Source organism: Bos mutus, chromosome 13 (assembly GCF_027580195.1).
Source record: "Bos mutus isolate GX-2022 chromosome 13, NWIPB_WYAK_1.1, whole genome shotgun sequence".
Lineage (NCBI taxonomy): Eukaryota > Metazoa > Chordata > Mammalia > Artiodactyla > Bovidae > Bos > Bos mutus.
Genome location: NC_091629.1, coordinates 50,224,081 through 50,251,957, shown reverse-complemented (window position 1 = coordinate 50,251,957; position 27,877 = coordinate 50,224,081). Strand labels below are relative to the sequence as shown.

The following is a 27,877-nucleotide window of genomic DNA, read 5'->3' as shown; positions in this document are numbered from 1 at the left end:
TCTCTTCCAATCTCCCACCAGTGCCTCCCACTAGCCCAACCTGACTGGAGGCCAGTAGGCAGGGGAGCTGGGAGACGTGGTTCACAAGAGCCGCTCCTGTTATGCAGAGCAGGGCAGAGGGAGGCAGAGAGTGGATCTGAGAGCAAGTAGGCATGTGAGGCCCACAGTGTTCTATGCCAGCCTTCTCTTCCTTGTGCAGTAAAGGCTCTGACAGTCCTGTACCCTCATGTAGCCTAGAGAATCCAGCCACGAGTTCAAAAACAGTTCAGGATAGAGTCAGGCGTTGGAGGGCCTAGCTTCTTACACTCTGATTTCCAGTTGTAGTGTCGCTTCACTTCGACACCAACCCTTGTTTTGGGTGGAATCTAGGAGGCTGAGGCCAAAGTGACAGCTTTGATTATGGAGCAAAGGTCAAGTTCCACAGGTACACACTATCTTTCCCCTGTTTGCCATCTTGTAGACCTGGGCCATTTGTTACAGGGGAGACTAAGAGGGTCGAGCAAGGATCCAGCACATTCCATCTTTCCCTGGAAAACCAGGACAAGGTGCGTCCCCGGAAGCTGCATGAAGGGAAGGGGTCACTGAGCTGGGCCACGTGCTGCTTCTGGCCATCTGTGAAAAGAACTGGCGTGGTGGCTTTTGCTCTGAAAGCTCTTCCCTTCCCAGGACCGTGTGTCTCTAATTAAGCATATACACCATCCAGGGTTTCCCAAGAGTAAGTCTGTCCAGAAGCAGGCTATCTGCAGGACGAGGATATGTGTGCTTGAGACATTCACTCAAAACCACGAGAACTGGCTTTCTTCTCTATTCCTAGTTACTCTGTCTTTGACAGGATGGTGACGTTGTAGCCCCGCTTATAACACCTCGGAAATCGGATTGGAATTCAGCTGGCATCCAGGAAGCGGCCAAAGTCAAAGCCCAGCTTTTCCCAAGTGACTCGATGTGAATGTCTACACTCGATTGTTTACAAAAAGCCCCTCCCATGCCCTTTCCCTCCTCCCCCAGCACAATTAATTTAGGGAATTTGATCACAGAGTCTACAAATGGAGTGACAGCTAGTGCTTTATATTTTATATCTTGAATGTACGCACATACTAAGTCATTTTTATCCAGAGGAACAGGTACTAGGCAGACCTTATTAACATGAGCTGTGGAAAGCGCTGCCTTGCCTCTTTTTAATATTAATCAGTCTTTCTTCTTTAGCAGTCTATTTTCTTAGAATTAACAGCTTTTTTAAGTACTTTGAACTCTTATGACATAAGATTGTTTTTTAAAAAATGTGGAAATAAGACAAAGGCGCACACTGGAATTTGCAGTTGGGGTTGTCATGAACAGCCGTGGTTAAAAACAGTACGTGAAACTCCGGCCCCCTGAGGAGGTGCCCATCACCCTGAATTTGAGGCTAGCTTTCCTTGAGTGATTGCAATATTAGTGAAAGGTACCTCCCCTCACCCTTTTAGCCCCCCATAAACTGCCAGGTTGGGGTCAACAGTATAGGAGGGCCACGAAGGGGCTCCAGCTCTTCAATGAGAGGCCTGATTGATTTGTTGAAAAGATCTGAGGGTGCTGGCCTCCTCTGAAATGGGACATAAAACTGCCTTATAGGAGACCCCCTAGCTCCAGTAGCAGAGGGACTCCCCAAACCAGGCTGTCCTCTGGGTCAGCTGTGGCTCCAGCCCGTGTGGGTTTCTTTCTCTTCTGAGTGCTCACTGCCCCCTCCCTGAGGGTTCCACCACTGCCCAGCCTGGAGAAAGCAGCTCACCGCCCCCGCCCCCCCACTCCGACCTCTGCCTCTCACTTGGGTGCTGATCGGAGGCCTTCGGAGGAACCGCCCTCAGGGCTGCTCAGAGCTGGGGCTTCATTTTTGCCAGTTCAGTGCATTTGATGAGTTTCAGGGCAAAGACTGGCTGCCTATGCTGAGACAAAGTGATTTACCCAGTGAATTCCAGGTTCCCCTTTGTGTCTCTACCTCCAGGAGTGGAGTAGCCACCACTGTGGTTGAGCAGTGCTCCTGAGCTAAACAGATTCTGGAGTTAGAGCTAAATCCGGCCGCTGCCAGAGGCAGGTCCGTGGGGAGTGCAGTCGTGAGCGCTGGCATCCTGTACTTCACCACACCCTTACAGAAGCCTCCCTGGCAGCCTGGGCGTGGGGAGCCAGCCTTGGCTCTGGGTCAGAGCAAGAGGGAGCAGGGAGGAGCTCAGATCACAGGGCAGAAGATCACCCCCAACATCTTGGGGGTGCTGCCACCGTCCACTGTGTCACCAGGTGCTCCTCTGTTGACACTAGGGTGACAAGCGTTTGGAATGTCTGCTGTTCTGCTCTGTCACCCCTCTCCCACCCCCAGTAGATAATCGAGTTGACCCTAATTCCTAGAGTAGTTAAAACCGTGCTCCTCTCCCACCACAGTGCTGTGTGATGGGGATGTGGATACAGTGGGCTCCTAGAAGCCCAAAGGAAGTGGTCATGGTACCAGGTCATGTCCGTTTTGGCCACGGTGCTTCCAAAACAGCCAGTGGGGGGAATCCTCCACCTCAGACTTCATGTGTCCAGGCCCAAGGTCAAGAATGTAATGTTTCTCTGCAAAGATTGCTTGATTTTTGCCACTCCTCCATTTACATCATTGTTTTATTCTGGAATTTTGTCATCTCAGAGTGTATCATTGTGCTCTCTGAGGAACAACTTGAATCTGTTTTGTTTGCATCTTTTGTTACTTTTTGGCAGCTGCACTTTATGCTCTTTGCAACTGTTTTAATTATGGGAACCACCTGCCATTGACAAGGTTAAATTTTTCTTAAGAAGCATCTTCACTATTGTATTAAAAGGGAGCCTTTAACATTAACAGCTTGGCCTCTAGAGTTACTGAGCTTTGTCACCTTGAGAATGTAAATAAGACTGCAGGTTCAAGTGCCTGGTCACTTCATCCTGGTGAGGGAAACAGCTGCAATAAAGCTTCATGAATGTATCTCTGTCTTGAAATCAGTGGTGTCTTCCTCAGTGACTTTCACACTCATGTGCCCAGTTTTGACCCTTTTATGCAAAAGAACTGTGTTTGGTCTAGGAGTGTACCTCAGTACTGTGCTGGGTCTTCTGAGGGGATGGTTTTAACAGGCCCTATGTTACTTCGTTTTCCTCATTCAATAAAGGCAAGTAATGGCGTGATAAAGAATCTTATTCTGTCAGGAGGCAGGCTCTAGCATGGGTTGTGGGTTTTTTTTCTTTTTTAGTTTTTCTAAGTTCCTCTTTTGCCAGAAAAAATACCCTTCCTTTTTGTTTAATCTCCCTGAGTTCCCGAATCTACAGAATTTCAGCTTCTTTACCCAAATGTGCATATAGTTCATTTGCTGCTTTCATATTTTCCTTGTGGAATTAAATAAGAGATCTTCAAGTACCCAGCACAGTGGTAGCAGACTGGTCAGTTTTCTGGGAAAAGAAGAATGCTATTTTGGAGTCTTTATTAATTTCACTGCTTGAGTTAGGTGTCTGTGGTTTGACAATATTCTTTAAAATAATGTCCAAAGTATATAGAGAAGAATCCTATACACCTCCTTGGAAAACTGTCTGGAAGGATATACATGAAAATGTTAGTGTTTTAGGGGATGGTTGAATTTTAGTCAATTTTAATTTTTTTACATCTTCTGGTTTTTCTACAATAAACACACATTAACTGTGTACTCTCTAAAAGGATCATTTTCCTGAGGAATTTTGTGCTGCTCGGGTGAGGTATAACTGTCTTTTACTCCGTCAAATCCCCTCTCAGTAGAATGTGGCCTGTCTCCACAGCTGTCTTGGTCCTCAGGCGCCAAGAGGCTGCTCTCAGCCACAGTCCACACCGGACACTTCTCCATCTGTGTTTCGGATGGAGCGGGCTCCCTTGGCTGAGCGCAGCCTCGTCAGCATCCGGGGGCAGGTCTGAACGCCTGTTGCCTCAGGAAGCTGCCCGCCGTGGCATCAGCTCAGGACCCAGGCCTCCAGCTCGTTGATGTAGAACTGCTCCTGCCGGGCCAGTACCTCATTGTTGAAGGTCGCACAGGGGTGGCTCCCCCCACGGTACAAGTCTCCATCCAACCACAGCCCAAAGCGGCCACTAAAGAGAGGAGAGTTTTGGCACAGCTCCCTCCAGCACCCTTCAGACCTGCCCCAGCAGCCCTTGGCCACACCGTGACTACTCTGCCTTAGTCTCATCTCCTCTGAAACCAGTTTGTCCCAAATTGTTAAGGACTCACACATTGTCCCCCATGGGGTTTCAAGCTTTTTTTTTTTTAAACAATTCAATGATTTTGATACACATATACAGTGGAGCAACCATCACCACAGACCAGTTTTCGAACCTTAAGAACATTAAGATGGCAATGCCTTAACCAAAGGACGGACTCTCATAAACTTGGACTCCAAGCCCAGAACACGTCAGACCAGGGCGTCCGTTCTAGTCCCCTCTTGACAGCAAACCTAGGCTGGAGCTGGGAAGTGGGTTACTGCAAATTGGCAGCGGCTGGTGGGGACTGTGTCAGTCCACCTGTCTGTGGAGGCTATTCAGACAGCTGGGAGAGCGAAGAACTTGTGCTAATCAAGCAGTGCTGTCATCTGTGCCCTCAGGATAAGACTGAGTCTGCCTGAATATGCAGGTCACACCAGAGGCAAGATTGACCGTGTAAAACACACTCCACTTCCCACCCCCCAACACACACACACACACACACATGCTGTCACCAAGTAAACACTTTGGGGGACATTTCACGCCATCCTCACCTCTCAGTATTGACTTAGAGCAGAGTTTAGGGGGTTGGCTGGGAGGCCAGGCAGTGCCACAATATCTATCGAGAGGAGATTCTTGAAGGTTAACCAGCAGCCTCCCCCATTTTGTCTGGGGTTGCCTAACCCAGCATTTCCAGACAGGGGAAAGGACCAGAGTACAGACCACCTCGAGACTCAAGACTAGGGAAGAGTAGGACACGCACCTGCCACAGCCCATCATCAGAGAATCCAAGTCGCCTTTCACAAAGAAAGAGTTGCTTCCGGTCCACTTGAAGACCTGTGATAAGAAACCTCGTTATTGGTGGAGTCCTGCTCATGCAGTTTTACTCTGGACCACTGGGTGGCAGTGTGGTGAAGGAAACAACCTCCAAGCCCCGACTAAGGCACCAGAGCTACTCTAGGCTCCTAACTCGCAGTTTCTCTCCGTCTCCCTGGAGTTCACCTCCTCTTGCCCTCCAGTCTGAATTCCCACAGCCCCAAAGCCCTTCTGTTCTAGGAATAGACCAGAACCCTCTGAGGCTTCCTGCTTCCGAAGCTGGAGAGAGGAGGGGAAAAGTCCACATCAGGAGCCAGGCCCTGATTCTACCATTAACTGTTTCCTGCTCTCACTGGAGTTAACACTAAGCCTGCACACCCTCAGTGCTATTTCACACCCAACAAGTGTTTCGATCCCCACCCCAAAGAGACACCCTGACTACCACCAATTCTGTCCCCGCCAGTCACTCCTTCCTGGATCACAGCCTCCTAATGGGTCTCTGCTTTCTCTGTCTCCTGCCCCGAAGCCCATGTGTGCTCTCTCAGTGAGCTATTCAAAATTAAATCAGGGATTCCCCTGGTGGTTCCGTGGTATAGAATCCACCTGCCAATGCAGGGGACATGGGTTCAATCCCTGATGGGGGAAAATCCCACATGCTGTGGGCAACTAAGCACCTGGAGCCAGTGTTCCCCAACAAGAGAAGCCTGTGCACTGCAACTGGCGAGTAGCCCCTGCTCACTGCAAGTAGAGAAAGCCTGCGTGCAGTGACAAAGAGTGAGCACAGCCAAAAAATAATTATTTTTAAAAAATCAAATTAGATATTAGCCCTCCTCTGCTAAAGCTCTCCAATGGCCCTGACAATGAGAATAAAATCCAGCATCTAACAACAGCCGAAAGCCCAGCGTGCTCTGCCCTGATTTTCTCTCCAACCTCTTTCCCCCTTTACCGCCTGGACTTCATCTACCCTGGCCCTTCTGTTCTGGGAGACCTGAAGCTATTGCTGCTCCAGGGTCTTGCTGACCCCTCTGCCCAGAATGCTCTTCCCCCAGATCCTCAGAAGGCTCACTGCTCAGCTTTCAGATGAAATGTCGTCCCAGAGAAATTTAAAGTAGCCCTTCCTTCCAGGCCCTGTTCAGTGACAATATGCCCTGGTAACATGTAAGTTCCATGAAGGCTGTCTTGATTCTGGCAGTATTCCTGAGACATGGTGTAGATGTTAAGTGAACAAATTATTCAAGAGTCAATTTAGGACTTCACTGGTGGTCCAACAGTTAAGGATCCACCTGCCAACACAGGGGAAACAGATTCAATCCCTGGTTCAGCAAGATCTCACATGCCACAGAGTAATTAAGCCCACACACCGCAACTGCTGAAGCCTGCACTAAAGCCTGTGCTCAGCAACAGGAGAAATCACTGCAATGAGAGCCCGAGATCTCAAGTCAAACAAACGCAACTAAAGAGTAGGCCATGCTCGCTGCAACTGGAGAAAGCCTGAGCGCAGCAATGAAGATCTAGCGCAGCCAAAAATAAATAGAATACTATTTTTTTTAAGTCAGTTTAGCTAATAAAAAGATTTTTAAAGGGCTGCAAAAGTATAGCCTATGATTGCCTGTAATTAGTTGCAAAAAGTGCTCTGAGCAACCAAAAGGTTTTTAGCAAGGAAACGGACTAATCGAAGATAAGCCCTGGGCTCAGAAGAGATAATATTAACAGGTGACCACAAAAAGACAGAACTATTCAACTCCTCCTCTACTTTCCTCAAGGTACATGACCTTCAGACTTGAAGGAGGAAGATAAACATTGCTACAGAAAAAATTAAGATGATGCTTCTTGGAATGAGGGTCAAGGAACTGGTGGGAATTCATGAAGAACACAGATGCCAGAAGACCAAAGACAGGCAAAAATTAACCAAGTTTTTGAAAAGATGAGATTCCATAATAATAGCCTGGGAAGACCATAGCAATTGCCTGGAAAAAAAAAATCATTCCATTCAAGAGTTTGGTTTTTTGGTTTGTTTGTTTTGTTTTTACATTTAGCACAAGGCACTCTTTTAGGTACTGGATAGACCAGTGATGTAACAGACAAAAATTCCTGCCTCCTAGGACTCCCACTCTAGTGGCAGGAGGCAGGTTAAAAAGTAAAATAAATAGTGTGTTAGCTGTGACAAATGCTTAGGAGAAAGAAGTAGAGAAGGGCGATAAGAGTTTCCAGCAGCTGGAGTGCTATAAATGTAAACAGCAGGAAGGGTCCTGCTGAGAGGGTGATATCTGAGCAGAGTCCTGAAGGAAGTGAGAACTGACTTACACGGAGATCCTGTGGAGGTAACCTTAGGGAGAACAGCATGTTTAAAGGCCCTGAGGTCGGAACAGGCTTGCTTGTTTAGGAAGCAGCTCTGAGGTCAGTGTAGGGAGAGGGAAAGTAGCAAGAAATGACGTCAGAGAGAGTCCAGAAGACGTAGAGACCCGTAGGTTATTTTAAAGACTCGGGATTTGTCTGGTGGTCCAGAGGTTAAGAATCTGACTGCCAACGGACGGGATGTGAGTTCAGTCCCTGGTTGGGGAGCTAAGACCCCACGTGCCTCGGAGCAACTGCCGCAACTCCTGAGCCTGCGTAGCAACTACAGAGAAGCCTGTGCACCACAGTGAAAGGCCACACGTGTCGCAACTAAGACCGGATGCAGCCAAATAAATAAGAACAGATTCTGAAAAAATACTTTGGCTTTTCTCTGAGGGAGAAAAGAAGCCATTGGGAGCTTGGAGCCAAGGAGTGATATGTTCTGACTTCATTTATTTTAAACATTTATTTGGCTGTGGCTGTGCCGAGTCTTAGTTGCATCACACAGGATCTTCAGTTGCGGCATGTGGGATCTAGTTCCCTGACCAAGGATCGAACCTGGGCTCCCTGCAGTGGGAGCTCAGAGTCTTAGCCACTGGGCCACCAGGGAAGTCCTCGACTTACCTTTTAAAAGGCTCACTCCAGGTACTGTGATGACTGAAGGCGGAAGCATTAGGAGGCTATAGCAGGGACACAGGCAAGTAATGATGGTGGCTTGAACCAGGGTGACAGCAAAGGACATTGTGAGAAGTGGTAGATTCTGGGTAGAGATAGAAAGAGAAGGAGGAGCCATCAGGGTTTGTTGACAGCTCATCAGATATAGGGTGTGAAAGAAGCGTTAAGAAGGGCTCCAAAATTTTTGGTCTCAACAGCAGGAAAGACAGAGGTGCCATTCACTTTGTCAGGGAAGATGGCAGGAGGAGTCAACTTTCTGGGAGAAAGTCAGGAGATCAGCTTGGCAAAACCCCAGTCGTGGTTGGACCCTCCCATCCACGCTGTCTGTGCTTGAACCTGATGAGCTGAATGCTGCTAGAGGAAAGCACACAAAGAAACCAGCCCTGGGACTTCCCTGGTGGTCCGGTGGTTAAGAATCCTCCCTGCAGTACAGCAGACATGAGTTCTATCCCTAGTCGGGGAACTAAGATCCCACCTGCCACTGGGCAACGAAGCCCATGCACCACAACTACCGAGCCTGCCCACCCTAGAGCCTGTGCTCCAAAACAAGAGAAGCCACCACGATGAGAAACCTAAGCACCGAGACTGGAGAGTGGCCCCTGCTAGCCACCACTAGAGAAAGCCTGCACACAGCAGTGAAGACCCAGTGCTGTCATAAGTAAGTAAAAATTCTTGAAAAGACAAAAAAAGAGCATCACCTTCAGCTGTGGAGAGAAGGAGAAGAGGAAGGTCTCGCCAGTACCATAGAAGCCTTTGCTGAGTCGAAGGGCCGAGGAGGAGAAAGCCCCAAACATCTGGAAGGAAGAGTTTGTAGCTTGCAGCCGGCAGGGAGCTGGAGATCCCCTCCAGGCTGGGGAGTCTGGGGCAGAGCTGTGGGGGTCGGAGAGGCCCCGGGGGACCCATCAGCCGTTAGTGGCAGCTCTCTCCCCGACGCCCCCAGCATGGCTCACCTGGCCGTCCTGGTCTCTCAGCACCAGCAGCACCGGCCCGCTGTGGCCCTCCATCTGCCTGTACAGGCTCTGCAGACTGAAGCCATCCCTTGACGTGCAGAAGGCCAGGCTCCAGGAGTATCCAGTGACTCTTGGGGGCAGATGGAGACTGAGCTGGGGACAGAGCAGAGGGTGAGCAAGGGTTCCCCGTCCTCCCACCCTCGGTGCTCCATATCCTTGGGGTCCCAGGAGGACTAAGGTTAAACAGCCACCCCTCACCCACGCCTGTGCTTTACAGGTTCAGTTCAGTTCAGTCGCTCAGTCGTGTCCGACTCTTTGCGACCCCATGGACTGCAGCACGCCAGGCCTCCCTGTCCATCACCAACTCCCAGAGTTTACTCAAACTCATGTCCATAGAGTCGGTGATGCCATCCAACCATCTTGTCCTCTGTTGTCCCCTTCTCCTGCCTTCAATGTTTCCCAGCATCAGGGTTTTTTCCAATGAGTTGGCTCTTCGCATCAGGTGGCCAAAGTATTGGAGCTTCGGCTTCGGCATCAATCCTTCCAATGAATATTCAGGACTGATTTACTTTAGGATGGGCTGGCTGGATCTCCTTGCAGTCCAAGGGACTCTCAAGAGTCTTCTCCAACACCACAGTTCAAAAGCATCAATTCTTCGGCGCTCAGCCTTCTTTACAGTCTAACTCTCACATCCACACATGACCACTGGAAAAACCATGGCTTTGACTAGACGGACCTTTGTTGGCAAAGCTTTACAGGTTATGGAGTACTTTCATGTTTCCAGGGGGCACCATGGAAACACCAATGAGCAGGAGGCCTCAGAGAAAGGGATCACTATTCCCATTTTATAGATGAGGAAGCTGAGGCTCGGGGAGATGAAGCAAATTGCCGGAAGCCCACATGGGGAGGAAGTGGCAGAGCCAGGATTTGAACTCAGGTCAGGCCCATCATGGCCCCTAGCAACCAAAGAATAGACGAGATACTGACTGCCTCCTCCTAACTCCCCATCTCATCCTCCCATTCCCACCCCAGCTTTGGCCTCAGTTCCCAAGGACTGGTTCCACTTAAAGAGTCAAGATTAGTTCACCATATCCTTAACCTCCTGGTGAAGTGAAGAAGGTGGTGCTAGGATTACTGACTCATTTCACCAGAAAAGCCCAGCGAGGAGAAGTGAGTTGCCCAAGGTAACATAGTGAGCAGAGGACAGAGCAGGAGGGACCCCAGGCGTCCCTGGACCTGGCTGGGGTGGGGCAGGACTGAAGTCTTTGTACCACGGACTGTGCCCGAACCTGACTCATTTCTGAGGCTCCCAGAACCTGGCTGGCTCCTGCCAGCTGGGGCACCACGGGGTGTTCAGGAACCGGAGTTGGGGCTGGGGTTGTGTCCTCCTCCTTTTCCTCCTCCTCTTCCTTATCCTCCTCCCCAGACAGAGCATCCTCCACCTGGCTGGGCTGTAAAGACACACAGAGGCCTGGTGCGTTGAAAGACAAGGAGACACGAGCTTCCACATGTCCAGAGCCTGAGAGCCTTGGCCACCTCATCACCCTTTCCCCGGGCCCCTGCCAGTCCAGCCGGAGGAGGCTGTGAAGTGTCCACAACAGGCCAGACCCTGTCCTTCCCGCCAGCCAGCTCCCTCCCTGGCCCCTTCCAGCTGTGCCCACTGGATGGGGCCTTGGGCCCCTGAGGTTTGTCTGCCTGGTTGCTCTGGATCCAGAGTGGATGCCAGGGATTGTGTTCTAAGCTTGGGAGGCAGGAGAGAAGGGCAGGTGGCAGCTCCCAAACTGTGTGCATTTGTACATGAAATAAAAATAATAATATAGTAGTGGCTGAATATACAGGTAACAGGACACACTTGACTAGGCCCGTGTGAAAAGCTTGGTGAGCATAATCTCTGAATTTTCCCAAGAATCCTAAGAAGAATGTGCTTCTTTTTTGTTTTTTTGGCTGTGCCACAAGTCTTGCAGGATCTCAGTTCCCCAACCAGGGATTGAACCTGGGCCCTCCACAGAGAAAGCGTGGAGTCCTAACCACTGGACCACCAGGGAACTCTCCAGAGTAGGCTTTTTATTACCCCCATGTTATTATTATCTCAAAGGAAGAAAGAAGGCCTTTTGAGCTGGTGAAAGAACGCATGTTTCTCATGGGTGAAACAGTGCACAGGTTCATATAAAATGCGCATTTAGGGCTTCCCTCGTAGCTCAGTGGATAAGAATCCACCTGCCAATGCAGGAGACACGAGTTTGATCCCCGGCCCAGGAAGATCCTGCATGCTGAGGAGAAGCTAAGCCTGCGCACCAAGACTACTTAGTCTGTGCTTTAGAGCCCGGGAGCCACACTGCTGAGCCCGTGAGCTGCAACTACGGAAGCCTGTGTGCCCTAGAGCCCATGCTCCGCAACAAGAGAAGCCACTGCAGAGAGAGGCCTGCGCAGCACACCCAGAAAGTAGCCTCTGCTTGCCACAACTAGAGAAAAGCCTGTGCAGCAACAAAGACCCAGCATAGCCAAAAATAAAGATAAATTAAAAATGCCTCGATAAAAAAATGCACATTTGTGTGAAGGTGTGTGATGTGTTGGCTTAAAATAGAGTTGTGTAGGCAAATCAGCGTGAGAAGGTGTTGAATGTAACTTTGTATGTTACCTTTCAGTGTGTGTGTGGGTGTGAGCTGGGGTTGTGTTGTATGTGAGTGTCAGTGGGCATGTATAATGGTGTGTTCATTCATTCATTCATTTAATCAATCACTGAGCTGCCACTCTGTACCAGAACATGTGTGTGTGTGTGTGTGCACACACGCGTGCACATGATGCCTGCACACAAGGACTTTGGGGCTTTTCATCAGGAGAGATCTCCTTGGGGAGAAGAGTTGGACAGGACACTGCTTTCCTATTCCCCAGGTTCAGGCCTACGGAGAGAGTCCTAACTGGACAGGCTTCTGGACAGAGCTCCATCTGGCACCCACTCCAGGGAGGAAGGAATGGAGACAGTAGTCTGCTCCTTGAGGGTCCCGGAACCACAGGGCTGGGCGCTAAGGCCCCAGCTTCCTGAGTCCCTGCTCTGAGCCCTGGGCCAGCTGGGGAGGGCCTCAGAAGGGGGCCACCCAGCTGTATGCACCCTGGCCCAGGCCCCACGCAGCCAGAGAGCTCACCTCCCCTGCCTGTCCTGACCGATCCCCGCCCCAGCTGGGCCTCTTACCAGCCGAGTGTAACGCCAGCGGAGACTTTTCATTCTTCTGTCCGAGCCCAGCCAGGGGCAGTAAGTGAGCCTTCAGCCCTGCCAGGGAGGAGGCAGTGCTGAGTGAGACCTGGAGCCGAGAGGGAGGGGCCTGGGGCACGCCTGGCTGGCTCCACACCCACCCAGCTGCCCTTTGCTCTCTCTCACCTGCCACTCACCTGTCACTCCCAGGCTAGCTTGTCCATGAGTGAGTCTGTGAGGTCAGCTATGCTCGGCATTCAGGGCCATACTTGTAGTTAGCAACTAATGCAGGTTAGCCATAAATTCTAGCTGTAATTCAGGCCCATAGACGGTAACCTTTGGGCGGCTGCCTGAGCCCCAGACAGGGTGTCTGGGGCCTGTACTTCCCTCTGTGACCTTGAATAAGTGCCATGTACCCCTGGGCCTCAGTTTCCCCACATATGACATGTTGGACCAGATTGTCTCAGAGGCCCTCACAAGACTGACAGCATGCAATTCGGTTTTCTCTCAAAGCCATTATAACAGAAGCTTGAAAAAGGCCAAGCTAGACCAAAAGAACAGAGATATATATATTTAATAGTCATTTTTCTAATTAAAAGAGCAATACATATTTACTAAAGAAAATTTGAGAAATTTAGAAAAGAATAAAGAAAAATACAAAAATATTCATAATTCTACCTCTTAAAAATAAACTCAACCCCTACAGGTTTATTTTTTCATCCTTTATATTTATTTCATATAAATGTATATACATACATTTATAAATAGATCATACAGTGTGTTGCTTTATAAGGTGCTTTGTCAAGCTTAACAAAAGAAAAATTTCCAGTTACATTCAGTACCCTTTGAACATGTGATTTTTTTTAATGTATTTATTTAATTTGGCTGTGCTGGGTCTTAGTTTCAGCACACGGGATCTTTTTTTGTTTATTTCACGTGGGCTCTAGTTCCCTGACCAGGGATTGAACACGGGCCCCCCAGCATAGGGAGTGTGGAGTCTTAGCCACTGGGCCACCACGAAAGTCCCATGAACATGTGATTGTTAATGGCTGCATATTATTTCATGACAGGATGTACATCATTTCTCAAATGTTTGACATTCTGTTTGCTTATAATTTTCTGTGATTATAAGCAAAATTATAAAAAACTTTCTTGTTCATAAATCTGATTATATTTTTATGATAAATTTCAAAAGTTGAATAATGGATCAAAGGGTGTTCACACATGCTTTTCCAACTGTTTCCAACGAGGCTTCCCAGAGCTTAAGGCTGACCAATGTCTGGATATCTTTCAGGAATCTCAAGGTAATATCTTTCTGATCATCATGTTTTACATCCTTAAATTACAGATAAAGAAACTGCCACTCAGAAAATCGAAGAAGGAGCTAACCACAGCCACAGGATAATATAACACAGTGAAAAGAGCACAGACTCTGGAGTCAGGGAGTCTAAATCCTCTGTCACCTTGGGCAAGTTACTTAACATCTCTGTTCTTCTGTCTCCTTGTCTGTAAAATACTAATACTTGTTTACCTGATAGGGCTGTTGTAAAAATAAATGAAGGTAATGCCTGAAGGGACGACTCATTGGAAAAGACCCTGATGCTGGGAAAGATTGAGGGCTGGAGGAGAAGTGGGCGACAGAGGAGGAGATGGTTGGATGGTATCACCGACACAATGGACATGAGTTTGAGCAAACTCCGAGAGATAGGGAAGGACAGGGAAGCCTGGCGTGCTGCAGTCCATGGGATTGCAAAGAGTTGACACGACTGAGCGACTGAACAATGCCTGAAGAACCAGGAGGCTGAAAACCAGGTCTCCATCCTCCTGTTCTGAGTTCAGTGAGATGACACACGGTGCCTGGTGTTTGGTGAAAAAGTGAAAGTGTTAGTTGCTCAGTCGTGTCTGACTCTTTGCAACCCCATGGACTGTAGCCCGCCAGGCTCCTCTGTCCGTGGGATTCTCTGGGCAAGAATCCTGAAGTGGGTTGCCACTTCCTTCTCCAGGGGATCTTCCTAGCCCAGGGATCAACCTGAGTCTCCTGCATTGCAGGCAGATTCTTTACCGTTTGAGCCACCATGGGTGCTAGGTAAGTGGCAGTGCTTAAGACCATCCCCCGACCGACTGCCTCTTTGGGAGATTCAGGGCTCAAATCACTGACAAATGGCCACTCAGTCTCCACCCGAGCACCTTGGGCACAGTCACTTGGTCACTTGCAGGGGTAGGTAGCTCAGTGGGGCAGGGAAGGGCAGGAGTGTACTCACTTTGCCAAGTCTCGACCTCTGGTGACCTCTTCCAGCTCGTCCAGCCTGATGGCTTCCCTAGTACATCTCCGGGATCCCACAGAGAAGGGGCCACTTCCGGAACCGACCCTGTCCACCTGGAGGTCTGTACGAAGCAGTTTTAGCTCTGTACCCTGGTTCTCTGGCAGACAGCTGTCACTTCTGCCCCAGCCAGGCTCCAGCCCTCCTCTCCTGGCTCTTATACCTGCCCAGAGGGTGGCATGCCCTGGCCCCGAGCCTGCTCCGGTTTCAGCCGGAAGGACCTGGCTGTGATTTTAATCCATCAGAAACTCAAATCCCACAAACAAGAGCTTGTCACCTCAGGTCCCTGCTCTACCCCTACCAGCCCAAAGAGGTGGGGTTTACCGAACTCCTGGGCTCTTCCTGGAGCCTCTCACCCACAGCTACTGAGCGCCGCATGGTGCCTGAAGCCCATCATGGAAGGCACTTCCCTTAAGGGGCGCAAATGTTACAGGAAAGGGTCGAGCTGTGGGGCCACATCCACCTCCTTGTGCTTCAGGGGAAACCTGGGGCTTGGCGGGTGAGGAGAGGCCACCCTGCTCTGGTCCTGTTTCCCTTCTCTCACATAGGGGAGGTGATTCTTATTGGCCTGTCGTGATGTGGGGTGAGGTTATGCACAGGAAGCCCAGTATCTGGCACACAGTAGGCATGCTCTCGGTTCAGGTAGTTCTCTGTCCCAGGCTCATAGTGGGACTTTAGTGAATGCTGCTGTTGAAACACAGAACCTCAAAGTTAGAAGGGGTTTCAGCCAGTCCCAGACCAAGTGACCTCCATGCAGGGCAGGAAGTCATGAAAAAATATGCCCAGCAAGGGTCCCCCAGCCTGTTTGGGGTGGGTGAGCCCACTCCCTTTGGTGGCTCACACCCTCGGACGGGCCAGCTGCCCGCTGGGGGACCAGGGTACAGAGCTACAGCTGTTTCACACAGACCTCCAGGTAAACAGGGTCAGTTCTGGAAGTAGCCCCTTTTCTGCAGGATCCAGGAAATGTGGGATGTGGTGGTGGGGAGGCTGTAAAAACCCCTTGGCTTTTAGAACCCCTTGGCTTCTAAAAACCCCTTGCTGGCCTTGGTGGAAAGGACTTGGGTCACCAGATCCTTTCTCCATGACCAGTTCTCCTGGGGCAACGCCCCAACCAGGAAGATAGGATACTGAAAGGACTTGTATTAATATTATGGGGAAAACATTCAAGTGATGGGCCCTGTTGCCATCTCAAACAAGGCTGTTGCAATACGTGTTTGAACTATTAACAGCCTGGAGGTCACATGTCTGGCCCTCCTGCTCTCACGGCCCCACTCCCAAATCTTTTTCCTCCACACTCGATTCCTGAACCTTTGGGCACTTTGGGAGGCCAGTGAGATGTGCCTTGCTGTCCCATTCTTTGTCCTTAAGTCTAGAAATGTGACCTGGCAAGAAAGCTAATTGCCACGAAGTGTGTTCAGTCGTGTCTGACTCTTTTCGATCCTGTGGATCGTAGCCCAGCAGGCTCCTCTGTCTGTGGAATTCTCCAGGCAAGAATACTGGAGTGGGTAGCCATTCCCTTCTCTGGGGAATCTTCCTGACCCAGGGATGGAGCCTGGGTCTCCCACATTGCAGGCCGATTCTTTACCATCTGAGCCACCTGGAAGCCCAAATCACATGTAATTGGCTTCTGAAAAGCTTCCACGATCAGATTCTAGACGCCAGAGGGTTGAATGTCCCAGCTCTGCCTTGCAGCCTGCCTTCTCCTTTCTCCACCAGCCCACACGCTACCTCTTTTAGCACGGCAACAGTCATCGCCAGGAAACAATTTCAATGTCCAGTACAAGGGGAAAAGGTTAATCGACCCATGGAACATCCACTCTGTGCATTATTTCTAAGAATTAAAAGCGATGTTTGCCAAGAGTTCATAAATGCACAGGAAGATGCTTCTGCTACTCTGTAAAGTGAAAAAAGCAGATATAAAATGAGATGTGTGGCACAGTTTCCGCCTTGCAAAATAAACCCTAAGACATTAGGAGAAAAGGGAGAGAATACACCTGGTGGCTTGCTGGGCTGACTGGCTTCACTCTGAGCTGTGGATGGGTGCATGATGTACCCTCGTGCATCCTGGGAGCTCTGATCTCCGTGCTCTGGTCCCTGTAATGGGCCGTCTTTGCCCCACTCACACACAAGTGCCACTCCTTTGGCACCTCACTCTCAGCTGGTGACTTTGTTCCTCTTTGAGAAAATGGAAGTCATCAGTCCCTCCCTCACCCTTCCGATAGACCCACCTGCATCTCACCCATCTCTTCCGCCTTCCTTCCAGGACAGTGAAGGAACAGCCTCTGTTCCTTTTGGAAGCCAGTCCCTGGGGTCCCCCTAGACTTCTCGCTCTCCACTTTTCTCTGCCTCATCCGTCTCTCGCTTGCCCTTGCCTCTCGACGTGACCATCCCCTCCATAACGGCTCCATCCTCTTCTCCCCACACTCCACCTCTACCTCCTCATCACTGTTCAATCCCTGGCCTTTGACATCTGTCCTGACCACCCCTGCTCTTGTTGCTCTAGGCTGGGGGTGGGGGGGACACACTTTTCTGCTCTCATCTTCCTCCAGCCCCTCTGCTATTTGACAGAGTGATCCTCCCTCTCTTACACTTACTCCTTCAGTGGCAGCTCCCCCGCTGTCTTTTGTGGCTGGTGTCTCCTCTCTTATCCACTTTTTAGTGGATTCTTTTTTAATTTTCTACTTTATTAAAGAAATGATATATGGATGTAGCTTTATTTAATAAGATTCGAACAATTAATGATAGATGTTCTGGAAGCAATTGTGAAGGCCCCTCTCATCCTGTCTTCTCTCAATCTCATCCACAGTTGGAGGGAACAACTACCAATTTTTTTTCATTTTTAAATTTTACTTTTTATTTTAAATTGAAGTATACTTGTTGTACAGCATTATATAAGTTACAGGTGTACATGATAGTGACTCACAATTTTTAAAGGTTACATTCCATTTATGGGTATTATAAAACAGTAGCTATATTCCCTGTGTTGTACAATAAGTCCTTGTTGCTTTATTATTATTATTATTTTGGGAGGTGTGTGCCACATGGCTTGCAGAATCCCAGTTCCCCAACCAGGAACTGAACCTCGGGTCATGGCAGTGAAAACCTGGAATCCTAACCACTAGGCTACAAGAGAACTCCACTTGTAGCTTATTTTCTACAAAACAGTTTGTACCTCTTAGGCCCCTTCCTTCTCCCCACTGGTAACCACTAGTTTGTTCTCTGTATCTGTGATAGAACCAGGGATTCCTAACTTCCTGGTTCTAGGGCAGTTTTTCCTCTCTCTCTAGACCGTCTCTGTATGTGACCTATCTGGTCTCATGGATTTAAATATTATCTAACTGTTAATAACCTTTCATGACTCCGGACCACATGTTACCATGGGCTCCACACTCATAGGTCTGTTGCCTATATGCCTTGAAAGTCTCCAAAAACATTTCAAAGAACTTTCAGTTGGGCCCAGAAAGAACTCTCAATTTCTATCTCTAAACCTGGTCTCTCTACCCACAATCACCTCTAAGCTGTTTTCCCTGTCTCGTTAAACCACACCACCACTTGTCCTGTAACAAAAGCCAAAAACCTGGGAGTTGAACTTCATTTCTCTGATCCCTCACCTCCATGCATGGGTGTCTAAGGCTTCAAAGTTCCCAGAAGCGATCTCTGGAGCATCCCTCTTCTTCCCTCTCTACTGCCTCCACCCTCATCCCAGCCACCGTGACCTCTCAGGGGCTGGTCCAACAGCTCCATGCCCCATCTTCTAGCATCTTCTTGCCATCAGCTAGAGTGATCTATTTAAAACACAGATTACGTCTCACCCTGGCTTACTCCAAAGTCCCCAGTGGCTTGTCACTGCATCAGGAATAAAGGCCTGCAAGGGCTGCTGTGACTCCCTCTGTCCACTCCAGCTCTGTCCATCAGCCGTCAAGTGCTGGTCACATGGCCCTTCTCACTTTCTTGAACATCTATCAGATGGGTTCTCTCTGCCTGGAATTCTCTTATTCTGGATCTCTGAATAACTCACTTTAAATGTCACCTCCAAAGAGAGGCTGACCTGACTACTCTTTTTAAAGCAGGTTCCCCTACTAATTCCTCTAACTCTTCTTCAGCCAGTGGTTTGTATAAGGGACAAAAACTTTGGGACTTCCCTGGTGGCCCGGTGGTTAAGACTTCACAATTTTTAAAGGTTATACTCCATCTATAGTTATTGTAAAATAGCAGCTATATTCCCTGTGTTGTACAATAAGTCTTTGTAGCTTATCATTATTATTATTATGGGGGGTGTGCTAGGGCATGGGTTCCATCCCTTGTTGGGGAACTAAGATCCCATATGCTGCATGGTGTGGCCAAAAAATAAAAGCACTTTTAATAAAGGAATAAAAATTTCAGTTTTTAAAAAATCACCTCCTCTTGGGAGCCTTCCAGGATTTAGTCTCTATTCAGTTTCCATCATGTTGGTCAGTTCAGCTGCTTGAATGGGAGAACATAAATTGTTTTTCCACTGGGTGATCAGCATCTTCATTTCTTACAATCTGATTTATTTCTTATAATCATTTAATTCTTCATGACTTCTAGAGTAGAACTTTATACAGTGTGTGCCTGAGCTGAACACTACCCAGCAGTGCAGCACAACACGGTCAAAAGCTAGATGGCCCTCGGTTCAAATCTACCCCAGCCCTGCCACTTCCAAGTTATATGACCTTGAACAAGCATTCCAGTTATTCATTGCTGCATAACAAACTACCCCCAAAATTAGTGTCTCAGAACAACAATATTTATTTTGCAGTTTGGGACAGCTCATTTCTGCTCTGCTCTGTGCATCAGCGGGCAAAGCTCCAAGGCTAGAGGCTATATCATCTGAAAATTCCTTCTCTTACATGTCCAGGGCTTGGTGGGGACCAGAGCTGGAGTTGTTCATTGGAACACCTTCATGTGGCCTCTCCCATGAGGGAGGCCTTGCTTCCTCCCAACGTGGTGGCTGGGATCCAAGGGAAAGTGGATTGAGAGAGAGAGAGACTCAGAGACACAGAGAGATTGAGTTTTCAGTCATATTGCCTTTTAGGACCTAGCTTTGGAAGTCACACTGTCACCTCTGCCATTCTCTGTTGGTTGAGGCAGTCACAAAAGCTGCTCAGGTTCTAGGCGAGGGAATACAAACCTCGTCACTCAGTTGGAAGAGGGTCAGTGCCACACTATAAAAAAGAATAATTGGGGGACTTCCCTGATGGTCTAGTGGTTGAGAACCCACCTTGCAATGCAGAGGACGTGGGTTCTAGCCCTGGTCGGGGAACTAAGAAGCCTTGAGCCCTGTACCTCACCACTAGAGCATCTGTGTGCTGCAGCCGAAAGATCCTGCATGACACAGTGAAAATCCCACATGCCGCAACTAAGCCCCCATGCAGCCAAATTAATAAATATTAAAAAAAAGAATAATTGGGATAAGCTATACGTACATCAAGGCTGTATATTGTCACCCTGCTTATTTAACTTATATGCAGAGTACATCATGAGAAACACTGGGCTGGAAGAAGCACAAGCTGGAATCAAGATTGCTGGGAGAAATATCAATAACCTCACATATGCAGATGACACCACCCTTATGGCAGAAAGTGAAGATAAACTAAAAAGCCTCTTGATAAAAGTGAAAGAGGAGAGGGAAAAAGTTGGCTTAAAGCTCAACATTCAGAAAATGAAGATCATGGCATCTGGTCCCATCACTTCATGGGAAATAGATGGGGAAACAGTGGAAACAGTGTCAGACTTTATTTTTTGGGGCTCCAAAATCACTGCAGATGGTGATTGTAGCCATGTAATTAAAAGACGCTTACTCCTTGGAAGGAAAGTTATGACCAACCTAGATAGCATATTCAAAAGCAGAGATTACTTTGCCAACAAAGGTCCGTCTAGTCAAGGCTATGGTTTTTCCCGTGGTCATGTATAGATGTGAAAGTTGGATTGTGAAGAAAGCTGAGCGCCAAAGAATTGATGCTTTTGAACTGTGGTGTTGGAGAAGACTCTTGAGAGTCCCTTGGACTGCAAGGAGATCCAACCAGTCCATTCTGAAGGAGATCAGCGCTGGGATTTCTTTGGAAGGACTGATGCTAAAGCTGAAACTCCAATACTTTGGCCACCTCATGCGAAGAGTTGACTCATTGGAAAAGACTCTGATGCTGGGAGGGATTGGGGTCAGGAGAAGGGGACGACAGAGGATGAGATGGCTGGATGGCATCACTGACTCGATGGACATGAGTTTGGGTGAACTCTGGGAGTTGGTGATGCACAGGGAGGCCTAGCGTGCTGCAATTCATGGGGTCGCAAAGAGTCAGACACGACTGAGTGACTGAACTGAACTGAACTGATACATCCCTGAACCTATCTTCAAAAAATACAGTCAGTCCCCCAAAATTCCTAACCTTTCCAGAATCCTCTGCTGAAGTGTTGGGCACTGAGCCTGGCATGAGTGCTCAGGGGGGCAGGAAGCCCTGGGTGGTCTCCCCACCTCCATGGAGCCAAGTCTGGGCCCCTGGCAAGTCTTACTCCTTCTGCTGTTTCCCTCCTCTGAACAGAGTCCAGAGCCCCCACCTTGACCTTGACTCTACCCAGCCCTTGCCACCCCACCCCCACCAGGGCCTTGCTGTTCCCCAGGCTCTTCTGGGGCTGCAATGTGGATTCAGGGCTCCCCACATCTGAAGACCCTCAGAACAGGAAGGGCCATTCGCCCCCTGCTTAGCCATGAGTGTTGGGACCCAGACAGGGTATGTGGTAGAGCCAGGACTCTGGCCCAGGCCCACATGGGGAGATCCGGGCAGCTGCTGCTGTGGCCATGAGTGTGTCAGGAGTGGCTGAGCAGCCTGCTCTAGCACGTATTCCTCTGCCACGGTTCACATCATCCAGCATCTCCAAGCCCACATTCTGCATAGATGGAGAAATTGAAGCTCAGAGAGGGTATGGAGTTTCCAAGAGCCACACAGCAGCTCTCTGTGCCAGACCAGAACCAGTCTACAAGAAAGGGGGACATCAGAGCCAGAAGGACCCTGTCATCCATTATATCACATGGGGTCTTCTGAGGCCCGAGAAGCAGAGGAGGGCCTACCTTGGCCCTTGCCTTGGTGGAATATCATGCCATCCTATGGATGATGACTCTTTTGTGGCTCATCTCCTCCCTTGACTGTGTGCTCCATGAGGCCAGGAATTCACCACTGACAAGTCCAGCACTGCGGCCCTCTGTGGACTGGGTGAGTGGACAGTCAGTGTGGGCAGGGGAGCTGGTGCTTTGCCAGGAGCGGGTGGAAATGCCCCTGAAGAAGTGTTTGCAGAGGACCTGTCGAGGGGCCCTGCTCCTTACCTGGCTGATGGAGGGCACCTGGAGAAAGGGTTTGAGGATGGAGGGGGCACTCACACACCTAGACACCCCTAGATGGGAATGAAGCCGTGCCTCACAAGGAGAGGGCATACCCCAGGAGTGTATTCACCGCTGTGGGGGAGGAGGGACAGAAACAAAGTGGACCTGGGGCCAGCTGTGTGTCAAGGGCGGAGGAGTGAGGTAACAGGATTGGGGGGAGGAGGAAGAGGAGGGAAAGAGAGAAATGAAAAAGGAGTGGGGAAAGGGTTAGGAGGAGGAAACGAAAGGAAGAGGAACAGAGGGAGGTAGAAGGGGCTGCTGAGGGGTAAACACAGCCCTGCCCCCAACAGTCGCAAGGGGCTGCCACCCTGAGGGTGATCGCCAGCCCGCTGGGCAGCCAAAGGACTTCCGATGACTCTGCCCAGCAGGGGCTCGGCGGCGATGGCGAGTAGCAGCGAGGAGAGGGGGCGGGGAAGGTGTGACAGCCCCATGGGAAAATCAACAACACGGCAGCACAGTTCTGGAAGGAAAGAAACAACACCCATCAGAATCGGGGCTCCAGGGTCGTATGGAGTTGCTCTGTCGGGGACGTGTGAGGATCAGGGCAACCAGGTCCAGCTCGGACTAGCCCCCGCGGGAGCGAAAACCTACTCCCAAAGCACCCGCAGGTCTGACTTCTCAGAACGGGTCGCCTCGATTTTAGCCGGGCAGAGCCTGAGACCGGGTTCAGGGAAGGAGCGAGCGTGCCTGGGGTCACAGCCGGTCAAGGCGTGCAGAGCCGGGCAGGCACCGAGGGCCAGACGCTCCCCACGACTATGAGAGGGAAGCCAAGCCTGGACATCCGGAGCACGCCCTTGGAGGCGCGAGGTCTGGCGTCCATCCCGGCTCTGCCAGTAACCGTGGGCCGGGATCGCCGGTCTTCCCCAGGCTTCAGTTTACGCATCTGTACATTGGGATGATCTGTCTCGCTCTGCCAGGTTCAGGGGGGCGGAGTTCGCGCACGCTCCGCACAGCCGCGAGGGGCGAGGTGCTCGGCGTGTATATGGATGCTGGCTCACGCGATCTGAGGTCCGCCCGGCCTCTGCCTGGGAGTCCCCCGTCTCGCCGCTCGCGCGACCTCTGCGCGGACGAGGGGAGCGGAGGCGCCTCCGCCGGGGGCGTCGCCCAGGCCAGCAGGGGAGGGCACGGCGGCGGAACGGAGGCGGAGGGAGCCGGGGCCTCGGCAGCCTCGGCCGGCCTGACCCTTGAGGGGGTCGCTGTTGCCTCGCAGATCCCTCCCTCGCTCGCCGCCTGTGTCCCTCCTTGCCGCTCCCGCCGCGTCCGCCTTTTGTTCGCGGAGCCGCGCGTCCCCGAGCCGAGGCGGCGGGGCGGGGAGCTGGCGGGGCTGCGCGGGGGGCGGGCCGCGCCGGGCGGAGCCGGGGCCCGGGCCGCAGCCGGACTCGGAGCTCGAGAGAGCGATCGGCGCGCAGGCTGCCGGGGCCCGGGCACGCTCCGGGGGCGCGGCGAGGCCGAGGGGGCGGGCGCCGGGCGGAGCCGGAGCCGGAGCCGGGGTGCCTGGAGGCGATCGGGCCGCTCTCTCCGAGCCCAGAGCAGCGGAGAGACCGTGCGGCGGGTGTCGGGGCCGGAGCGCAGCCCGGGGGCTGAGGTGGGCCGAGAGGAGCCGCGACCCCAGCGGCCGCAGCGGCGCCAGGAGCCTCCCCCGGGACGCGGAGGCCGGGCGGGCCCGGGCCATGCGCGCCGCTCGTTGAGGCCGAGGGAAACCGCGATGGAGGTGCCGGCGGGGGAGCCCCCGGCTCGGGGCTGCGGCCCCCCGCCTGCTCCCGCCCCGGAGAGGAAGAAGAGCCACCGCGCGCCGTCGCCGGCCCGGCCCAAGGACGTGGCCGGCTGGTCGCTGGCCAAGGGCCGCCGCGGCCCAGGCCCGGGCGCCGCGGCCGCTTGCAGCGCCGCGTCCTCGGCGAGGCCCGACAAGAAGGGGCGTGCGGTGGCGCCCGGGGCGCGGGGCGCAGGGACGCGAGTGGCCGGGGTCCGGACCGGGGTCCGCGCCAAGGGCCGTCCGCGCCCGGGGACCGGGCCGCGACCGCCGCCACCGCCGCCCAGCCTCACCGACAGCAGCTCGGAGGTGTCGGACTGCGCGTCGGAGGAGGCGCGCCTGCTGGGCCTGGAGCTGGCGCTGAGCAGCGACGCCGAGTCGGCTGCCGGGGGCCCCGGGGGGGCCCGCACGGGACAGCCGCCCCAGCCGGCGCAGCCGGCGCAGCAGCCTCCGCGGCCCCCCGCCTCCCCCGAGGAGCCGTCGGTGGCCGCGTCGTCGGTGGGCAGCAGCCGCCTGCCCCTCAGTGCCTCGCTCGCCTTCTCCGACCTCACCGAGGAGATGCTGGACTGCGGACCCGGCGGCTTCGTGCGAGAGCTGGAAGAGCTGCGCTCGGAGAACGACTATCTCAAGGTGCGGGGTCGGGGCTGGGGACCCGGTTGGGGAAGGGGAGGCCGCGGGGAGGCGCGGGTGTCCGCCCCACCGGCCCGAGGCACCAGCCGGCCTGCTGTCCCACCGCTCGAGGTGGGCAAGGGGCCTAAAGCCTCAGGGGCTCCGTCGCATCCCGCTTCCCATTGTATCTGGGAAACCTCCTAAGGGAAGAACCTGGAGGAGGAGACTGCCGACGGGCTCTGATTTAGGAAGGGGGTCTTGGGTGCTTTGGAGGATGCTTAGATAAGGTGCCTGGAATGGGGGTGGGTGCTCCGTGAGGGGCTGGACCTCGGATTCCGCGGCTCAGAGCCCCCACCCCCAGGCCGCTGGGACAGGGCCCTCCTTTCTGGGACAGGCACTGATGTGCCGTTTGCCGGGGAGACCTGTGGCCATCTCCGGCTAAGGAGAGGCCTGAACACTAGCCTGAGTCTTCACCCAGGGCTTTCCTGGCTCAGGCCTGTCCCTGCCTGCCTTTCAGGGCGGGTCCGCGTTTGAAAGCATGACATCTGGGAACATCCCCTTGGCTAGAGTCCGACTTCCGCTCAGTCTAACGGTCCTGCAGCTTGGGAGGATGGTGTCCTGGAGAACCCGTTCACAGCTCCCTAAATCCCAGGGTATTGTCTTCTGCCCAGTTTTGGATAGGCCCTGTATACACAGCAGTCCTATCGGTGCCCCCCAGCAGTGCCCATCTCCTTTCCAATGAGAAGAGGGAAGCTGGCATATAGGGAAGCTTTTTCTCTGGGCATGTAGGGGACCTGAGAGCTTCCCAGGAAAGCAGGCTTGACCGTCACCCTTTCGGTGCACATGAGGACCTACTGGATCCAGGCCAAGCTCTGTCTGCCCACTGAGGCAACTTTAGCGTCGGCCCAGCCCTCCTATGCTGGTGGTGGCCTGGGAGGTTGCCGGCTTCCTGGGTTCTCTCCACATGGGCTGGGCACGGTTTGGAAGAGGCTGAAATGTTACCTGCTCTTATCGGTTGATATCCTGGCACAACACCCAGAGCACCCCTGGCCAAGAGCCTCCGAGTTCATGGCACTCTGCTAATTTCTGTCTGCCTGGCAACACTTAGCCTTGCACTGTAGCTCTTCAGGCCAAAAGGGTTTCTCTCTCTTTATAGTCTGTGAGGTCTTGCTTAACTGTGTCTCTCCTTCTCCATCTCCCCCAGGATCTGCTACCCTACATGTGTTTGGTAACTGCTTGTACAATACAAGCACAGGGTCTGTCTGAATCAGAATAACCTACCCCTTTAGCCTCTAACCTTTCCTCAGTCCAGGCCTTAGTTTTCTCATCTGTTAATTGGGAGGGTAAGCCTTCCTGAAGCCCCCATTCAGTGTGGACGATCGGGGGCTCAGTCAGCTCCTGCAGTCTTCACAAGCCAGCTGTGAGGAGGGTATTAGGAGAGAGGAGGGAGATAAGCCAGAGAAGGCCTGGCCCTGCCCAGGTGGTGCCTGACCTGCCCTGAACTTGAACCCTGAGCTCCTCAATCCTGCTTCCTGGCCTCCATCGCTCCCCTGGCAAGGGAAGATGGGCCATAGAACTTGGCTTCATGGTCTCCCTCACCCACCCCCACCAGCTCCTGTTCATCCCAGGAAATTACCCGGCAGAGCTCTGGAGTCCTGCTGAGCCACCCATGACTGTTAGGATGGAAAATAGTTCCAGAAGGCTGGAGATTGAACCTGAGGCCTCACAGGGGCCAGGGCCTGGCTGGGGACCACCCACTGCCTGGGTCAGGGCTCAGCCTCAGTTTCCCTCATTCATTCAGTGTTTCTGGCTTCACGAGCAGGCCTCAGGCCACTGTTATATCTGAAGAGTGTGCCTTCCTGGCTGTGTGATCTAGGGCAAGCCCCTTAATGTCTCTGGACCTCAGTCTCCTTGTTGTAGAAAAAGACATCACACATCTTCCAACCTTAAGGGTTAAATGAGTTATGTGCGCAAACACCATGAGAGCGCCTGGCATGGAGCGAGCCTCAGAGGAGGGTAATTTCCACCACTGTTATTCTCAAGTGGTACATGACACATTTCCGTGGGCGCTTACCATGTTCTCTGGCAGACTCTGTGGGGAAGGAATAGAGCCTCCTCCCCACCCGAAGCAGTCCTGGCCCCTCATTCATTCATTCGCCAACTATTTACTTAATGCCTGCTGTGTACCAGGCACTAACACAGATCTGAGGATGAAGTGTCTGTTTTCATGGAGCTGTTGGTCCTAGTGGAGGGAGACTGGAATTAGACAGTGGTCACACACTGCATCACACACTACATCACACTAGGGATCGTGATAAGGGTGGGGAGGGACATGAGGTGGGGACTGGGGGGCTTAGGGAGGCCAGGATGAGAGGGAGCCAGCTGAATAAGGAGCTGGAGTGAGACCCTTCCAGGCTAAGGGAAGTAGGAAGAAACTTATGGAATTCAGGGAACAGTTCAGAGCCTGGATAGAGGGAGGAGGTTGGATAGGAGAGGTGAGCAGGACTGGACTGTGAGGTTAATGCTGTGTCCACGTGAATCAGTCCCTGATCTACTCTCCAGCTGCCAGCCTCACAGAGGCGAGGTGAAAGCCTAGAGACTGTGGATTTGGGGCGTAAATGTAGAGGCTATTACAGGAGTTGAGTTCTTTGTTTGGTTTTGTTTTGGGGGGCACGCCATGCGGCATGCAGGATCTTAGTTCCGGGACCCAGGGATCAAAGCCGCATTCCCTGCAGTGAAAGTGCAGAGCCTTAACCACTGAACCGGCTGGGAAGTCCCAGGAGGAGTTGTTTTGTTCATTCTACAGATGGGTAAACTGCAGCCACAGCAGGGAGGGGGACTTGCTCCAGGTCCCAGAGCCAGTGCTCCAGACAGCCAGGCTCGGAGTCAGAGTACCTTGTACTCTTGACGTGTTTCCTGCCCCTCTGGGCCACTTTGCTTCTAAGATGCAGGAACCAAGTTACCAGGAGAGACTCCAGGTCCCTAGCATGTCCTCGGCAGGCCTGGTGCTGCCTGGCTTGAGTCCCTTGGAGCCCCGTGGGGCCTTGCTAGAGCTCACCTCCCAGCTGATGGATGGCACTGAGACCTGTCGCCTGGGGAGGGCCTTGCGGATGATGACTGCAGATCTCCTGTGCCCTGAAGCTTGCTCTGGGGCCCCGGGGGTGGGGGGTGGGGAAGGTGGAAACCTGGCAGTTCTCTCCCAGTGAGGAGCTGCTACAGAGAAGGGAGTGAGCTTGCTGTCACTTGAGTTATTCAGAGTTATTGAATGCTGGAGGTATTCGCCTATTAGATAAAGACATGGGGCTTGTGGAAAACAGCTTGTAAACTGAACAAAATGTAGTGTTTGTGATTAGTTGAGGAGGATTTAGGAAGAGGTTTATGTGAAGGCTGTAGTTGAAATTGCCTGACCTCAGGGTCCCTTCCAGCCAAGGAAGTGTGAAGGTTATTAACTTTTTAAAAAATGTAAACAAGACATTGAAGTACAGTGGCTTTACAAGGTTGTGTTAGTTTCTGCTGTATGGCAAAGTGAATCAGCTATATGTATACATATATCCTCTCTTTTTCCTTCCCATTTAGGTCACCACAGGACACTGAGTAGGGTTCGCTGTGCTATAATAGTAAGGTTCTCATTAGTTATCTATTTT

At 51.9% G+C, this 27,877-nt stretch overlaps 3 protein-coding genes and 1 non-coding gene across 7 annotated transcripts in view; 2 read left to right on the top strand and 2 right to left on the bottom strand.

Annotated features, from left to right (window-relative positions):
- Window positions 1–13,717, top strand: part of SAMHD1 (SAM and HD domain containing deoxynucleoside triphosphate triphosphohydrolase 1) — a 67,400-nt gene extending 53,683 nt beyond the window's left edge. The window contains exon 16 of one of the 3 annotated variants that reach the window (XM_005896009.2): window positions 13,506–13,717. In XM_005896009.2, the coding sequence (XP_005896071.2) occupies window positions 13,506–13,562 (57 nt within the window). In that variant the 3' untranslated portion in view covers window positions 13,563–13,717. Of the gene's footprint in view, window positions 1–814; window positions 2,808–13,505 lie in introns of those variants that run through there. The other 2 variants (XM_014478276.2, XM_070381697.1) reach the window with 2 other exon arrangements.
- On the bottom strand, window positions 3,201–10,571 carry TLDC2 (TBC/LysM-associated domain containing 2). Its single transcript, XM_005896008.3, has 5 exons — window positions 10,257–10,571; window positions 8,968–9,120; window positions 8,716–8,811; window positions 4,956–5,029; window positions 3,201–4,084 (listed from the first exon to the last, which is right to left on the bottom strand). Exons 1-5 carry the CDS (start codon window positions 10,506–10,508, stop codon window positions 3,949–3,951), a joined length of 711 nt encoding a protein of 236 aa, XP_005896070.2. The 5' UTR covers window positions 10,509–10,571; the 3' UTR covers window positions 3,201–3,948.
- On the bottom strand, window positions 10,940–11,012 carry TRNAE-UUC (transfer RNA glutamic acid (anticodon UUC)). Its single transcript has one exon. It is a non-coding gene; the product is annotated as a tRNA-Glu (tRNA).
- Window positions 13,718–23,242: 9,525 nt separating the features above from the next.
- Window positions 23,243–27,877, top strand: part of MTCL2 (microtubule crosslinking factor 2) — a 75,689-nt gene continuing 71,054 nt past the window's right edge. The window contains exon 1 of one of the 2 annotated variants that reach the window (XM_070381696.1): window positions 23,243–24,254. In XM_070381696.1, coding sequence (XP_070237797.1) covers window positions 23,580–24,254 — 675 coding nt within the window. In that variant the 5' untranslated portion in view covers window positions 23,243–23,579. The remainder of the gene's footprint in view (window positions 24,255–27,877) is intronic. The other variant, XM_070381695.1, reaches the window with a different exon arrangement.

Bases quoted from the DNA above. Each gene is read 5' to 3' on its own strand.
- TLDC2 (XM_005896008.3), bottom strand. From the start codon at position 10,508: ATGAGGTGGCCAAGGCTCTCAGGCTCTGGACATGTGGAAGCTCGTGTC. The intron at 8,812-8,967 runs GTGAGCCATGCT...TCTTCCTTCCAG, and splicing joins TGAGAGACCAGGACGGCCAG to ATGTTTGGGGCTTTCTCCTC. The intron at 4,085-4,955 runs GTGCGTGTCCTA...TCCTCTCTTTAG, and splicing joins CTGATGATGGGCTGTGGCAG to TGGCCGCTTTGGGCTGTGGT.